General features: G+C 54.4%; 3 protein-coding genes across 3 annotated transcripts; 1 reads left to right on the plus strand and 2 right to left on the minus strand.

Moving 5' to 3' along the window:
- Positions 1-114: 114 nt before the first annotated feature.
- On the minus strand, positions 115-1,245 carry E0L32_008253 (uncharacterized protein; the record flags this gene model as incomplete). Its single annotated transcript, XM_031143087.1, has 3 exons — positions 115-758; positions 822-1,091; positions 1,149-1,245. 3 exons carry the CDS (start codon positions 1,243-1,245, stop codon positions 115-117), a joined length of 1,011 nt encoding a protein of 336 aa, XP_030992575.1.
- A 1,062-nt stretch (positions 1,246-2,307) lies between these two features.
- E0L32_008254 (uncharacterized protein) lies at positions 2,308-6,505 on the plus strand (the record flags this gene model as incomplete). The annotated part of the gene is made up of 3 exons (XM_031143088.1): positions 2,308-5,523; positions 5,584-6,251; positions 6,325-6,505. The coding sequence occupies 3 exons, from the start codon at positions 2,308-2,310 to the stop codon at positions 6,503-6,505; spliced, it is 4,065 nt and encodes a 1,354-aa protein (XP_030992576.1).
- Positions 6,506-9,019: 2,514 nt separating this feature from the next.
- Positions 9,020-10,377, minus strand: E0L32_008255 (uncharacterized protein; the record flags this gene model as incomplete). The annotated part of the gene is made up of 3 exons (XM_031143089.1): positions 9,020-9,512; positions 9,584-9,643; positions 10,115-10,377. The coding sequence occupies 3 exons, from the start codon at positions 10,375-10,377 to the stop codon at positions 9,020-9,022; spliced, it is 816 nt and encodes a 271-aa protein (XP_030992577.1).
- Between the last annotated feature and the right edge of the window lie 6,696 nt (positions 10,378-17,073).

Raw genomic sequence — 17,073 nt, forward strand, 5'->3', positions numbered from 1 at the left:
CCATCTTTAGGTATCATATTCAACACCCCCGGAACCAAAATGTGCTTTGTTCTTGGACTAAATTGTGTTTTAATGGAAGGCTTTCATTTCTAGCATGGATTCTATACTTGTAGATCATGAGAATTTGGTCTTCCAATAGTCGAGGGTACACAGGACAGGCTGGTAAGGGTTTTCTTCTTCAGTGTAGAAGCCACCTTCTCGCAACTCCACCTCAGTGCTTCTCCAATAGTCAAGCTTGTGAGAAGCGTTCTTCTTGTCAAGATCACCCAGCCTGGCTTCTATGGGCTTGTTTGACGCAGGGATGCGGATGTAGCAGCTACAGTCCCTCAGAGCCATAGCTGCAGAGAGCTGATCCAACTCCTCTTCGTCTAGGTTGTCTTTCATGATGAGTCCCTCTTCGTCGAGCGAGACCTGGACTTGCTCAAGCATTGGCAGGAGTTGGTTTGTTTTGAACCATCTAAAGAGCTTTACGTGGGCGGGGTTGCCAAAGTCGGGGTCCGGTGATGCTCCCAGTAGGTCTGAGGCCAGCTGTCTCATGATGTATCGCGCTCTGCTGTCACCGTACCCCTTATCCACTTGGCAGTTCAGCAACTCAAGGGGGCAAATGTAGCGTCGTGAAGAGTCTTCCTGCATGCCAGACTTGACTTGCCGCAATGCCTCCCTCGCGCAGTTTCGGCAACGTTTTGCATCCAGGGGTGCTGTGGGCGACTGGGCGAGCCACTTGGGCTTGAATTGTATTGCCAAGTCACCTGGGGCTGCTGAGGGATAAGAAATCAGATAATGAGTCTGCATCAAGGTCGGAAAGCACCGCGCAAACTTACCCGGTCTCATATCATCGATTAACAGACCAATTCTGACATCATCTACCTGGCCATCTCGGTGCTTCTTGGGTCGTTTTGACTCAGATTTGGCCAGCACATTGTTGAGCTGATTGATGATGGAGGTTGAAGGGATGTCAACAAACTTCTGTCTCACCAGGTTTTCATGTCCCATCAGCGGTACAATGTTCTGGTAAAAGAAGTCTTGCTGCACCTCATATGATAAAGGCTGCGAGCCTGCAGGCTTCACTCTGGGCACTCGGAGGAGCAGGCCTGTGGCAAGTGTGAGCACGAGGTTACACAACTGTCTGAATTGTGGATGGTTCTCACCTGGGAGGATATCGACAGCAAATACTACGTTGGCCGCACCCTCGCCCACATAGGTGTAGACAGCTCCTGTCTCTGGAAGCACCTGTCTGGGTGCCATGGTGAACGATTCGTGGTCTAGGGGAGGTGGTGAGTTGTCAAGGAGGATGTAGCTGAGGCAAGTAGGTAGACTAGGTAGTACTGGATAACACAAAAGAGCGTAGTAGCCGGCATTTGTTGTTAGGGAGTGCCAAGTCCACCAGGGGTGCTGGAGGCTGCCGTGCAATGGCCAGTCTAAGCGCTAAGAGCCCCTAAACCTTTCAATTAGATCTCCACTTTGGCGCTCTTTCTTTGCCTTCGGTGGAGCCTCTTGGTGCTGTTCTTCAGCCTTAGGTACCTCCCTAGGTACTTGACCTACGTACCTAGGTAGGTGGTTATTGCGGTCGCAAATCCAGGGGCTGGCTGGACTTCCCATCACGCAAGCAGTCTGCTGGTTGGTTGGTGACCTCACACGGCAGCACGGGCGAAGCTTACCTTAGCTTACTGGCTACCTAGATGCTGTACAAGGACGACAGGCGCTGAAGGGTCCCGCCTCCTCCAAACATCCAAGACACCACCCGCGAACATGAATCGACGGCAAAGATAGTTACCTAGGTGAAAAGACAACCAAAGAGACAAACACGCGTATTCTCGGAATCTGCAACAGCTCTTCTCTATTTCTTCTTTATCAATCACAGTGCGTTGGTGCGCGCACACTCCCACACGCACACACACGCACGCACGTACCTACTTGTACATACACGAGCCAGCCCAATCCCCGTTTCAGAAGCCAGAAATCATCGAGGCTCAGAGCTAGTGCCACGCAACCCCTTGTCAATGCGGCAAGGCCAATCCAAATCTCGTACAGCGCTGCTCTGTGGTCCCCCAAAAAAGAGGCTGTGCTTGAAACGAACACTTCCACATTCGTCACCTTCTTCAGCTGCCACTCCTGTCGCTCCCCATCATCGCACCAGCATCCCGAGCATCCTGAAACCGGGTGCGCCTTAGTCATCGTCCGCTCCCTTTCTCCTTCTCTTCATGTCATTACCATCGTCGCTTTGATCACATCGCCTTCCCCGCATGCCGGCAAGCAGCAAGCATCCCTTCGTGACATTGACTGCCTCGGAGCGCTGCGTCTTCCGGTATGGCTGGCAGACCTCCTCAGGGAGGCTCCGGTTCGAGACACGACCTGCTCCTCGACCTCGAAAATGACCAACCTGTCTACGGCGGCGGCCAGAGGTCCAACCTGAACGACGATGATCTGCTCAGATCCTACACCCACGACCATGAGCCCAGCCAGTCCCGACCCTCTGTTTCCTACGACGACTTCGTCGGCTCCAGCCAGGCGACGCACCCCTCGGCCAAGACTGCCCCCGGCGGGCCCTCACGCCCCTCTGGTCCTCGAGGCCCATATCTCGCCGAGTCGGACAGGCAATACAGCCAAACGTCAGAGCTAGGGAACTACCAGCGATACGCTGACGACTTTGATGACTATCCAGAAGATGGCCACTCCTACTATCAGCATGGCGGCGGCATGCAGCCCGGGGCCTCCGAAGCCCATGCGCGCAGCAATGCGCACCAGCGGAATAGTGTTCTGGGACTCGGAGGCGGCCTGCTCGGAAAGGCCAAGAACATGCTGGGAATGGGCCAGGGCTACTCAGAAATGGACCTGCCGCTTACCGAGCCAGGTGCACAAAGGACAGACTCTCACCCTGCTGAGCAACCGGCCAAGTCGAGCAAGAAGTTCGACATGGGCAACTTCAAGTTCGGGTTCGGCCGCGGCAAACCCGATCCTTCCACCCTGGGCCCTCGCATCATCTACCTTAACAACCCCCCCGCCAATACGGCCAACAAATACGTAGACAACCACGTCTCGACGGCCAAGTACAACGCTGCAACCTTCCTTCCCAAGTTCCTCCTCGAGCAATTCTCCAAATTCGCCAACATTTTCTTCCTCTTCACTGCTGGACTGCAGCAGATTCCTGGCCTCTCTCCTACGAACCGATATACAACCATCGCCCCTCTGATCATCGTGCTCATGGTGTCTGCTGGAAAGGAAGCCGTGGAGGACTACCGAAGGAGACAGGCCGACAAGGCGCTGAACGAGTCGAAGACTCACGTCCTGCGAGGCTCTTCTTTCGTCGAAACCAAGTGGATCAATGTTGCCGTGGGCGACATCGTACGAGTCGAGTCGGAGAAACCCTTCCCTGCTGACCTGGTCCTTCTTGCCAGTTCTGAGCCTGAGGGCCTGTGCTATATCGAGACGGCCAATCTCGACGGAGAGACCAACCTCAAGATCAAGCAGGGTTTGCCGGAGACTTCAACCATGGTCAGCTCGAGCGAGTTGAGCAGACTAGGCGGGAGGATCAGATCCGAGCAGCCGAACAGCAGCCTCTACACATACGAGGCGACCCTGACGATGCAGGCAAGAGGCGGAGAGAAGGAGCTGCCGCTGAACCCCGAGCAACTACTCCTTCGAGGTGCGACGCTGCGCAATACTCCGTGGATCCACGGTGTTGTCGTGTTCACTGGCCACGAGACGAAGCTGATGCGCAACGCGACTGCGGCCCCTATCAAGAGGACAAAGGTAGAACGGCAGCTCAACATTCTCGTACTGCTTCTCATCGGCATTCTCTTGGTGCTGAGCATCATCTCCACCGTCGGCGACCTGATCATGCGCAAGGTCCGTGGCAATTCACTGAGTTACCTCATGCTCGACCCAACAAACACCGCAGCGCAAATCGGCAAGACCTTCATCAAGGACATGGTGACATACTGGGTCCTTCTGTCTGCCTTGGTTCCCATCTCTCTCTTCGTCACCATTGAAGTGGTCAAGTATTGGCACGGTATTCTGATCAACGATGATCTTGATATCTACTACGACAAGACGGACACGCCAGCCAATTGCCGAACTTCGAGTTTGGTAGAAGAACTAGGCATGGTCGAGTATGTCTTCTCGGACAAGACGGGCACTCTAACTTGCAACATGATGGAGTTCAAGCAGTGCTCTATTGCCGGCATCATGTACGCTGATGATGTGCCCGAGGATCGTCGGGCGACCATCCAGGACGATGTCGAGATCGGGATCCACGACTTCAAGCAACTGAACAAGAACCTCCACGGACACGAGAGTGCTGCGGCCATTGACCACTTTCTCACACTGCTGGCCACCTGCCACACTGTCATTCCGGAGCGAGATGATCGGGACAACATCAAGTACCAGGCAGCCTCGCCCGACGAGGGTGCTCTTGTAGAAGGTGCGGTGGCCTTGGGCTACCGCTTCACCGCCCGAAAGCCACGCTCGGTGCTGATATCTGTGGAGAATGGACCGGAACAAGAGTATGAGCTCCTGGCTGTCTGCGAGTTCAACTCGACGAGGAAGAGGATGTCGACTATCTACCGATGCCCGGATGGCAAGATTCGTTGCTATTGCAAGGGCGCCGACACGGTCATCTTGGAGCGCCTCAACGGCGACAACCCCCACGTCGAGGCTACTCTCCGCCATCTGGAAGAGTATGCCTCGGAAGGTCTGCGTACGCTGTGCCTCGCCATGCGCGAAATACCGGAGCAGGAGTTCCAGGAATGGTTCGCCATCTTCGAGAAGGCTGGCACGACGATTGGCGGGAACCGGGCCGACGAGCTCGACAAGGCCGCCGAGATCATCGAGCATGACTTTTACCTTCTTGGAGCCACTGCCATCGAGGATCGTCTCCAGGATGGTGTCCCCGAGACTATCCATACTCTGCAACAAGCCGGCATCAAGGTCTGGGTCCTGACTGGTGACCGGCAAGAAACGGCCATCAACATCGGTATGAGCTGCAAGTTGTTGAGCGAAGATATGATGCTATTGATTGTCAACGAGGAGACCGCGGCCGCAACTCGAGACAATATTCAGAAGAAATTGGACGCCATCCGAACGCAGGGAGATGGCACAATAGAGACCGAAACGCTCGCCTTGGTCATTGACGGAAAGTCTCTGACCTTCGCCCTCGAGAAGGATCTCGAGAAGCTATTCCTTGACCTGGCGGTCATGTGCAAGGCAGTCATTTGCTGCCGTGTCTCGCCTCTTCAAAAGGCTTTGGTGGTCAAGCTGGTCAAGCGATATCAGAAGGAGTCTATCCTGCTCGCCATCGGTGACGGCGCAAACGACGTCTCTATGATCCAAGCCGCACACATCGGTATAGGAATTAGTGGTGTTGAGGGTTTGCAGGCGGCGCGAAGTGCAGATTTGTCCGTGGCTCAGTTCCGTTACCTTCGCAAGTTGCTGCTGGTCCACGGTGCCTGGAGCTACCAACGGATCAGCAAAGCAATCTTGTTCTCTTTCTACAAGAACATTACTCTCTATCTTACACAGTTCTGGGTAAGTGGCATACCCCTGCATTTTTCATGACCTGAGTTCCGAGCTGACCACGCAAAATAGTTCACATTCCAAAACGTCTTCTCCGGTCAGGTCATCTACGAATCTTGGACGCTGTCCTTCTACAACGTCTTCTATACTGTTCTTCCTCCCTTGACAATGGGTATCCTGGACCAATTCGTCTCGGCTCGCCTTCTCGACAGATATCCGCAGCTCTACAACTTGGGTCAGAGCAACCAGTTCTTCCGGGTCCGAACCTTTGCCGGCTGGATCGCAACGGCGGTGTACCATTCTCTCATCTTGTACATTGGTGCAGCGCTCTTCTGGTGGGGCGACCTCATCCTGGGCAATGGTGAGACGGCTGGCCATTGGGTCTGGGGTACCGGTCTCTACGCCTCTGTCCTCTTGACTGTCCTGGGCAAGGCGGCGCTCGTGACGAACAACTGGACCAAGTATCACGTCATTGCCATCCCAGGGAGTATGGTGATATGGTACGTTTTTATCGCGGTGTACGGGACAGTGGCACCCATGATCAACATTTCCAAGGAGTACCACGGTGTGGTGCCCAAGCTATTCACCAGCCCCGTCTTCTGGGCTCAGAGCGCCGTCCTGCCCGTGGCATGCTTGCTGCGTGACTTCACCTGGAAGTACGTGAAGCGGATGTACCGACCTAAGACGTATCACCACATCCAGGAGATCCAGAAGTACAACATCCAGGATTACCGACCTAGGTAGGTTAACTGCTTTTGTCTACCTTTTGATTGCATCCAAGCGCGCATGACTAATCTTTCCACCCTTCTGCAGGATGGAGCAATTCCAAAAGGCCATTCGCAAGGTCCGTCAAGTCCAACGCATGCGCAAGCAGCGCGGCTATGCCTTCTCTCAGGCAGACGAGAGTCAGACCAGGGTGCTCCAGGCGTACGATACCACCCAGCACCGTGGCAGATACGGCGAGATGGCCTCGTCGCGGGCGCCGGCGAGGTAGTCATTTCCTCCTGCCTATCCGGTTTCCCCCGGTATTGGGATACGTGTTTTATGAATGCATTGCCTTTGTTTTCTACGGCCCGTCGACCACCCAATTTTCTTTTCATGGGTAGACAGACGGGTGAGATGAAGTCGAAAGAGAAGAGAAAAGAGAAGAAAGAAAAGGGGAGAGGGGGGCAAAGCAGGTCTCCGTTTTCTGATGTATTATTTGTACTGTATCTGAAGAGGCTGCATACATGCCTGGCGGAGTTCACTCTCGACAAAACACTCTCGTCCGAATGGCGTGAGTCGGAAGGGTGGTATTCGATTCGAGGGATGAAGGTGCTACCGCCTTTTGAACGTCATGTATTGACACCCGAGCAGGGTGAAGGGGGGGGGGTGGGCCTCTCAGCCATACTAAATTATTTTTTGTCTTTTTCCGTCAGGGCGTTGTCTACACGATATGGTGTTTTTGTTGGAACTTTTGCAAAAGAAACTCTTGAGGGTTCAGCTAGGGGGGAAGTGCAATACATAGCATCGAGCATCGCTTCTCTCTCTCTTCCACGGTGGTTTTAGCAAAAGAAAGCTTTCTTTTATGGTGACCAATCTCCGTTCTCCCTCTCAAACGACAGATAGTGACGGGGTCCGCATGTTCTCCTCCCCCCATACCTGCTTAGGTAGGTATCCTGTGTTGGGGAGCTGCCCACCGAGCGAACTCCATCGAGTGACTCCCTGCCCACTGTCGTGTTCAGAATGACAGACCCTGGACAGACGATGGCGCCACTTGCGGTGCTCCGGATGCCGAATACTAGCGCCGGGCCTATGAAGGCTTGAGCGGGACCCTTCCCGGTTGTCTGGGGGGCAAAAGAAGAAAGGGGGCGGGTCCTGCGATGTCGGAGCAACTCTCGACTTACACGCACCACCACGACAATATACGGACGGAGTCAAGAGAGAGAGGAGAGTCATTTCTTGATGAGCCAAAAACAAAACCGTTCTTCTACGTTTAATAACAGGATTGAAAAAACGTTCAACGGGGTCTCTCTCTCGTTCCATCTCGCTTTTCCTTTTGGCGGGGCGGTTCCCTCTTTCCGGGTGTCAATCATGCACCCAAAACACCCTCCTCCTGCTCCTCCTCCTCCCTCGTCAACTTGCATGGACGATCCGCAGCACCAGTTCCTTCTCTCCCCTCGCATGCGTGGCTCTACGTGTAGGCATTGAGGCCCGTCGATCATTCTCATCACGACCGCATAGTCCCCGAGGGCGGTGGACTGGTCAATAGTCTTAAAAACAAGGTGGTCCCCCCCCCCCTTCAATGGGATTCTCCGTCGCCTGTTGATCCGGGATCTTTCGGGGGGGGGCAACCAAGCAAAAGATCGTCGCCGTTTCGTGCTCTCTATCTATCAGTAACAAAAAGAACCACGTCCACAGAAAAGTTATGTGACCATAGTGCACAAAAGGTGGCGTCAATTGAAACAGTCCCGAACGCAGGGGTGTCTAGAAACCTTTTCCTCTGCATACCTAATCCTTCGAGAAGAAAACGGCACAGGGGAGGCACGGGGCAACGACGTACGGTGACGACATCCCAGAGGTATAACGTTAGTCAGACTAATGCTGCCGTTTAATATCGCAACGTACAAGCGTTACGGTGTACAAAGCAACTTAAATTCCTGGGATGGGGTTGGTTTTGCAGACCTCACATTAGAAACTTGCTCAATGTGCCTCGTTTGTATCAGTTTATATCCAATATCGTTCTTGTATTATCGTGCGACACGCGCACACAGGCAGTGCCCGCACAGTACGGCAAGTCTCTTCTGCTCCTACTCTCTCTCTTTCTCTGTCTCCACGTCTCTCTAACTCGTACAAAGTCGTTTCTGGTAGTTTCTGTCTCCTGCGGAGTCGTCTGTTATGGTGGTATATGCGTTTCCAAATACTGTCCCTTGTAAATGCCATTGTAAAAAAAAGAACATCGCTGCTTGGTCCAAACAAATATATCGTGGTGGAACAAATGAGAGAAGGAAAAAAAGGGTGAAGTTGAGTGTATCCCTCTTCACACAGAACAAATGCTGCCCAGTCCCCCAAAGTTGCGCCGAAAGATGTGTCCGTTCATCATGCGATAAGAAACCATCGCCCCCCAATTTTTGTGCTCACATGACATGAGGTGTCATATAAATGATATCAAGAAAAAGGAATTGCTTTTGAGTATCCGTGGCAGGCCATCGGGAAAATTCGACCAATGACTGCTGTGTCCCGCGCACGATGGTTGCACCGACAAGAGCTTCGCGGCGGTGGCTCGGGAAACCCCCGCATTCAAGGCCCGGAATTCCTATTACGGAAGCGGGCTTGCAGCGGCATCGTGCGGACTGGCCCTGGATGCGTTGGGTTGTGATAAGCCAGTGCGTCCAACGAATGTGGCGTATGTTCCACACGGTTTAAGACAAAGGAGGCAGTAGCGTGACACATGTCCCGCATCCTCTGCGGCCTGCCGCTGGTGACAGCTCCGTCACACTCCCCTTGCAAGTCCGCGGGAGCGTCCTCCCTACCTCCCCACCATTGGTGTGACGAGCTCGATGCTCTTGGGGCGAGAATAGCTATTGGGCTTCCTTGAAGGCAGTGGCCGTTCCATGGTGGGAGACGACATCGTGTATCCCGCCTGCGTGCCGTAGTAGCCATTGTCATACGTGGACGAGAAGTAACCCGCTGATGGCCTCGAGTACGAGTCCGGGCTGCTGCCGCTGATGCGCGAGAAAGGCCAGATGTTTGTGTGATAGGAACCAGTCAGGGTGGGCGACGGTGGGCTTGGGTCTTGTATCGACAGAGACCTCAGGGCAGAGATGGCCGAGGTGTGAGTGACGGGATCGGGAGGGGCAAAATACGTAGAGCTGGGCCTGGAGGGCGAAGCTCGCGGGATGATGTCCCTGGGCTCCGGGTTATCGGCGGAGTAGAAGGGGTAGCTGCCCGCGTGAAGCTCATAAGCCTTGGACATGGCACTTCTTGCGGCGCCGTTGTTTTTGTGATCTTGTCTGCGGCAGCTATGCAAACACGATCATCAGCACGGACGCCTTTTTCCGAGGCTAAAAGCGAGCGCCAGGGTCTCACTTACGCTTCTGAGCAGTACAGGAATTTGTCGTCTTGAGGGACGAATTGCTTCTCACAGGTCATGCTAAGACGAGACTGGTTAGCCACTAGGACCTCCGCACTCTTGGGAACGCTTGGCGGGGAATGGTGATGCAGGAACGGAAAGGTTTGTGCCGAAAGGAACATGTCATGACACCTTGTCGAAGCTCGAGCACTAAGCCATGGCTATGCATGGGGTAATGAATAACGACATTGACCCCCGCATCGGCGTCAGGTGACGGATGCGTGAAGACAAAAGAGGAAAAGGCTTGGGGCTGGCCCATGGGGTATAATTTGTGCAAGTCGTAATTTTAGACGAGATGACCCAGGGAGGGAATGTCGAGCGGGGAGAGAGAAAGATTGCAGATTGCAGACAGCATGAGGCCAAGCCCAAAGCATGACTGAAGAGACGAAGGCAAGACTCGAAGCCAGAGCAGAGTCGAGAGTCGATATGAGGGGTGCAATGCGTCCGCAAAGAAATCGCAAGTGCGTGAATGAGAACACGATCATGACTTACCAGAACTGAGGGAAGCTTTCCCTCTCGTCGTCGAACCAGCGCTCCTCCTCCCACTCGCGCTCGCGGTCCCTGGGGCTCTTGCCCAGCTTGTGGGCGACGGTGGGCGTGACTCTCCGCGTCATGGCTGCTGGACGGGAGGACTTGTGAAATCGTGAAGAAGAAGAAGAGTTGACCTCGGAGACGGAGACAGTTGCGAACTTTCGAACGTCGGTCATCGAGGTATTTGCAGAAGCATGACCAGACTTCCTCCTCGAGTGGTGCATGGAGGACTGCTGTGATTGGCGGCGGACAGTGTCGATAGGCCTGGGGGTGAGGGAGGGAGCTGGTTGGCCAGGCTTTATGTAAGTTGGGCGAGGGATTGGTGATGATGTGCGTGGGGACGGCCGGGAGGCGGGCGGGGGTTGTGCAGCAAGCAAGCTGCAGGGTGCCACTCTTGTGTCAAGGCACGGGGCGCCGATCTAGGTACGCCGGACTGGTCCAGGAGCCCAACCCTTGCTCTGTTTCTCTCTTGTTCTCCTCTGTCCGAATGGAAAGCTGCTTTGTTTCCAGTGCCAATCCCGCAGGGTCCCCTCCTTTTCGTCGGTGGTGTTTCCTGGCTGGCTTTGTCACTGGGGTCTATTTGACAGAGAGGATGAAAACGGAATGAGAGGCCGGTCTTTGCAGTATAAGCTGTGTGGAAGACGTTCGAGACTGGCAAGCCTCGAGAAAATGGAGGTTGAAAAACGTGGTGAAGAGCAGAATTGTCCAGGACTGGGTCTTCTGCTTCTTTTGTTTGACAAAGGTCCCCTAGATCGTGGATCTCCCTGCTCCCTTTCTCGTCCGGATCTCCCTTGCTTTGGCGTTACTCCACTGCCAGATGGCGTGTCTGGCTCGCGGAAAGAGCGGTGTTTGACGGGATGGAACGTTTTTGTAGGCTAACGAGTTCCCCAAGTTGCACCGTTGCGGGTCTTGGTGTTCCAGGCGGAATGGGTCTCGAAAGCTAAGAAGGAAGACCGACTGCCGCTCGACTCCAGAGAGAAGTTGAGAGAGTGTCGTCCAAAGAGCCTCAGGTAATGTGTGCGTGTGTGTGTGTATGGAAGTGAGAGACAGCTGTGCGTGTCTGTGGGCTTGCTCTGCTGCTGAAGATTGAAGGAAGGCTTGAACAAAGAAGGGAAGCCTGGGTGGGTTTATAAGTGCTGGTGCTGCAGTGCTGCAGCTGTGGGTTCCTCCGACTGGGCCGTGTAAGTTGGTGCAGACTTGCCGTATGTACGTACAAGCATGTACTGGTATGGAGTACGCAGAGTGTCTGCAGGTCGACGAAACCGGGCCACGAAAGCTTGCAGGCGAGAATTGCAGAAGATGGGTTCGAAACTGGCCTGTTCGCTTATCAGAAGCTATTGTCCAGTCCAGGCAAGTGTCGAGTCGACTGGGGAGTGCAGTGTAGGACTGGCAAAATCACGAGTCGAGTTGCTTTATCAATTCGAGCAAGGGCGTGTCCTGTGTCCTGTGTCCTGCCCTGCGCCGTGCCTGCCCTTCGGAAAACGCGGTTGTTTTTTTAGTGCGAGTTGCAATGTCGCAGCAGTAGCGTCCAGCGTCGTGGTGTAAGTGAGCCAAGCAGTGACGTATTTCGGTAGTGATTGCCCTTGTGATGGTGGTACTGGCGGTGCTGGTTCAATGCTGCGCCGAAACGAAGGACGGAAACAATATGATTCCTCGGTCCTGCGGGAGAGGAATTTGCAGTTCTGGGAAAGAAAAGAGGCAAAGACGACGATGTGGAGGAGGACGCAGTCAGGAAAGGCCATCCCGAGGTGATATAGAAAAATTGAGGGTATCCAGTATGACTCTTCCAAAGACCGGTTTTGCGTGATTGCAAAGCACCGATCCTTGCACCGTCTATCTGCGTAGAAACGGAGGGCGAGAGATACTTGGTGTTGCACTGGCAGTACACCAAACTACGGGTACCGGGGTCGCGCTCTTACTGAGCTGATAGCGCAAGCTTTCAACGTCGGCCGCCCAAATCCGAGAGCGGAGACTCGCGTTGCCTACTCATCGACGTGAGCGCCGATTTGTCTATCAAGGTACGGACCCAGTGTCTTTGATCCTGTCAGTCCAGTCATCTGTCCTCGTCAGGCCCAGTGTGAATTATGGAAACCCTCTCACGCTCTCCTACTCCGAAACCTGGCAACCTTGGAGCCCTCCATCAATATTTCCCGTACGGATACAGAGAGACAGTGCATGTAATCACACGGGTGCACACTCCACCTGCGTGAGATCAAGTCTGGTAGGCATGGAAGCCCACTCACACTCTCGCGCGTTGGCAAATACCCAAACCCTCTGGCTGGAATGGCGGCACACATATAGCACGCTACCTTGGTAGATACCTTTACAGCGCACATGCACATGGCCCCCATGTTACCTATCAGATTTTGGTCTTCAGCGCCAGTGAGCGCCAGTGAGCGCCAGCCAGCCCACCACCTCTTGGCCTGTCATGTGGAACTGCAAGGGTTCCAGCTGGGTGAGGGGAGGGATGAATGGATGGGATGAATGGATGGGATGCGTGGAGAGGGTGACCTCCCTTCCAACCTTGAACCCGAGCCTACGAGATTGGCAGCAGCCCTCCGTAAGTGAGAATCCGTAAAAAGAAAAAGAAAAAAAATGAAATGAAAACTGCGCACCGGGTGTTCGTCTCCCTGTCCAGGTCTAGACTGTGCCGAAAACCCAAACGAGGAAATTTCTGCAGTTACTTTCCTTGTAGGAGCCCGCCTTTTTGACCTTGCTGGCGCCTTGGTTCACGCGAATCAGGCGTGAAGGGACGGTGAAGAGCCGCCAGGCCCTGGCCGGGGTTGGAATGGAGTCCCATAAGGTCCCATAAGTGAAGCCATTGATCGAATCGAAGGCGTGATTCCAGGCACGGGCGGGCGTTTACAGGGCTCCACGGTGCCTGAAGGGAACAACGCGCGTAGCTGGGTGGGGCATTGCCCGGTACCTTACCCAGCAGAATCAGCGCAAAAGATTTGCAGGTACCACGTTTACTACCTAGTTACCGAGACTCTTCTCCACTCGTTGCTCATCGTGTCATTGATTCTACCTACTGTACAAGATAGTCGTCTCGATCTCCACGGCGTCGCTAAAAGCAAGTAGGTACCTAGGAGGTAGGTTACTTACTCACTCTGGGTAGGGTACCAAGTGTACTTACTTTGCAAAGGTAAATAAATATGGAAATATGGACCACTCAACTAGAAACACGAACTCCTCTCGAGCGGGTGGGCTTTACATAATGCGACGCGCAAGACGGATGACTTTTGAGTTGCCCAACTGGAAAAGTGCATTAAATCGGCATCATACCGTGCAAAGTCTGCCTTGTGTGAAACCCCAAATTAGAACAATGTTTTACGGGGATCGAGTAGCAGTAGCCGGGCGTCGTTCGGCGTAACTCGAAAGCAGAGCAGAGGGTGGCAGGCCGGGCCAGAGCAGACGAGTTCAAGCCACCAAGCCAGGGTCTGAATAGCATTGTTCAAGATGGTGCTGGTTCCATCGCAACAAAGCAGCCGCATGCCCTAGCTAATGCAAGCTAAATGGCTTGTTTTCTTTGCTTTTTTCCTTTCCAGAGAGACAGAAAATGGCAAACTCAAGCGGAGCCAAGGAAAAAAATGCAAAGACCAGCATCGTGAGCTTCTAGCCAGTCCTTTCACAGCATGGCCGTGTCGTGTCTGTCTGTGCCTTGGCCCTGGTCAAGAACTCGTCTCTTGGCTCGGCCAGAAACGGGACAGACGAGCAGAAAAATTCATCACAAATGAAATGCACTGTCCCCCTGCCCATGCCCATCATCATCGATACCAGCTGCCGAGCCGCTGTCGATGGGGATCCACGAGCTTGACACATGTGGTTGGAATGGGGGTCTCTCATGCTAGTCGCATTTCAGAGCTTCACCTCACACCCTTGACCGCATCTCACCGAAGACAAGGCGCAACGCAACGTCTGCCCAATTCAACCGGGTGGCTACCTCTATGGCTATGGGCCGTCTCCCAGGATTCTCACATCATCCGGACCACGGAGCACAAATGCCAATGATGTGCCATCCGGGTCGCCATCGTGACTTGTCGCGACTGACATCAGTCTCTCCGGGTTTCTCGCCATACTTGCTTACCTTGACGTATTGCCTGCCACCCTAAGCGCTGCCGTCTTTTCTGATCCCTTAGGGAAGGTGGCGTTTGTTTGGCTGATGGGTCCAGGAGACGGAATGCTATGCTTGGCTTGGTCGGTCGATCCATCCTGTCACTCTGCTGGTGGACCTCCCGTCGCGATCGATCATCGTCACCGACTTCCGACCGTCCGGACCGTGCGCGCGCGTCCTCAATTTATCAAACCTCTTGCACCTGGCGTGCTTCTGAGAGACGATTGGGTTGTTTGGAGCTTGTCTCAAAGGTGTGATATTGACCGAACTGCCTAGCCTGCAGCTCGAGCCCTCGTCTCAGGCCAATCTCCAGACCTGCCGGCAGCTCAAACAGGCAGCCAGGCCCAATATGGCCGACTAACACCCAACGTCAGTCAGCTGGTGGGGGCCCGGGCGAACGCGGAAGAACCCACGGTCAGTGATGAGCGGGGGTTCCAGACCGTATCCCGTGGCGTCTTATGCCGTGCCCGTCTTTTTGACAGGAACAGGACATCATCGGCCTCGGGTAAAGGTCGATCAGGTAAGGATGGACAATCTGGCGGTGGCAGCATAGATTGCTCTGACGTCCTCCGATCCCGCCTACAGAGCGACAGAGAAAAACTCGGTACGGTCACAGTGGAATAGATTGAACGTGGGGGGCCCTCTGGATCTTGGGGGTCAAAGGGGGGGGGCGAACATGTCAGACATGTTGGCCCAAACCTCTTGCTCAGATGGTTCGTTTGGGGGCTCATCCCGTCTCGTCTTGCGCGATGCCACCATGACAACGACCAACACCAAGAGAACAACCACTACCTACCTAGATACTACCCATCATCACCTGCCCGCTTTCACTCGGAACTGCCTCAACCAGATCTGCCAAAAATAGGCCTCCCGGGGTTCAAGCACTCAGCAAGGGTGTCCCCGCCCGTCATTCTTGCGTTGGTCTTCCCACCATGGTAGTCCGTCGTGATGCTGTCGAAAAGGGGGCTTACGACGTTTCTTTACCTTGTGGATGGCACAATCAATATATTCTATATGGTGCCTCTCCTCGGCATTCCTCTTTGGAACGGTTTTACCATCTCGAAGAAGGATTTCGCTACCGTTTACTGCACCCAGGGCGCCTAAGATGTGTCCTATCCGGGACAACAAACGCCTCCACTCAGCCCTGCTCCCTGGCTCTGCCGATCCATCATATTGTGAGCTATCACCGTGTTATTCATCGTCGCCGCAAGTCACACTTGCACTTCTCCTGTGACTGGTGGTGTTGCAAATTCATCCAAAGGCAAAGGACCACATGCGCGGCGCAGGCAGATGCCGTCTCCGTTCCACTCCTCCTATCGCGCGATCCATGGCGCAACTGTCGGACAGCGGGTTGAATGCCTGCGCAGCTAGCATTGCTGCCCATCGTGGCACCATCGTCATCAAGGGTCGCCTGACTCGGCAAGCATCTATCGCCTGTCCTGCACCAGCACGGCGTCACGAAGCCCGCCGAACACAACCTCCGCTTTTTCTATCTATGCGGGGTGAAGAGATAAGCTCCGTACCCTGGACCAGGTCCGACCCTGCATCGTCCTCATGCGAGATAAGAGCAAGAGGAACGCAACCCATCACGGGCGATTCCAGGGAAGCTCTTGGTGGGAGAGGGGTCAGCTAGATAGGAACTGGCAAGTCGCGTGCCCACTCAGCGACGACCTCCTACCCCCCACGACATGGCGCATGCCTCGCCTAGCCCGGCCGACCCCGGATATCTCGACGACACGCCTGCAATAGCATGCGCGGAGCTATATGCGCACAGCATTTGTGCCTCCCCTCCCCCCCTCTTCGTCTCTGTCGGCCTCTCCCCACAGACGATTCTGCAGGTACGATGATCCCAAGACGCAACATCGAGCCATGGCGGACCGTTTTCGGCCTCGTGCCTTATCAGTGGCGCCCATTCCAGCCTTTGACAGCTTGGTGGGTGGCCCTCCTCGTCCCCGTCCTGCTCTCCTCGGCTCAGAGCTATCCCAGATCGCCATCCAGGGTGGCGAGTTTCCCGGTCGCCCGTCGATGGCAATGTGCTGAACTGGCTTCCGAGGCTCCTCGTCTACCATCGGATGCTGCACTCGGATGACGCCCCTCGGCCTGATCGGAGGGGCGCTTGCCCACTCCAAGGTCGAATCCCTGGTTGTGTCTTCTCTCTCTGTCGGCGATATGTGATATATTGCGTGCTGTAGGATATTGTGTCAACGTTTGATTGAGCTTTTCTATCACATCTCGAGGCCGGTCCACTTGACGCCGGCGCTTCCTGTCCCGAGCTGAACCCCTGCATCTGCTTGTTGCTGACTATTCCGACACGGGTCGCGCCAACATCTGTGGCGAGATAGGACACTCTCGTGCAGCTTTGGACATCGGAGTCTCCGACCGAGAACGGAGTGCCTCTTGAAGCCGCTTGTTGTAGAAACGGGGCAGTTCTGCCACAAGTGTGCAAAGTCAGAACAGATGCCGATGCAAGCAAGAACAGGAAACGGCACAGAGATATGTCTATCTATCGTCGCTTGCCTTTCTAACAGTTTGGGCATTCCACTGCCCAAGGTTGTAAATGGCTGGTCTCTACTCTGCAACACACCAGACCGTTCACGCCCCAATGGCCTAAGAAAGGAATCGGTAGGTTCTACACATTACGCCCTTTTTGCCTCGAGACGAGTTTGCTTTCTGACAATTATGTGTCCCGTGCTATATCTACGACTAAACAAACAGTCACTAACTCTGAAGGTGAGTGACTCCAAGATCCAGTTTTATCCTGGGTGTCCCTCGGCCCAAAGTCATCGAACCTCAGCTCAAAGCATAG

Source organism: Thyridium curvatum (genome assembly GCF_004353045.1).
Source record: "Thyridium curvatum strain D216 chromosome Unknown NODE_53_length_294859_cov_82.703090, whole genome shotgun sequence".
Classification (NCBI taxonomy): Eukaryota; Fungi; Ascomycota; class Sordariomycetes; order Thyridiales; family Thyridiaceae; genus Thyridium; species Thyridium curvatum.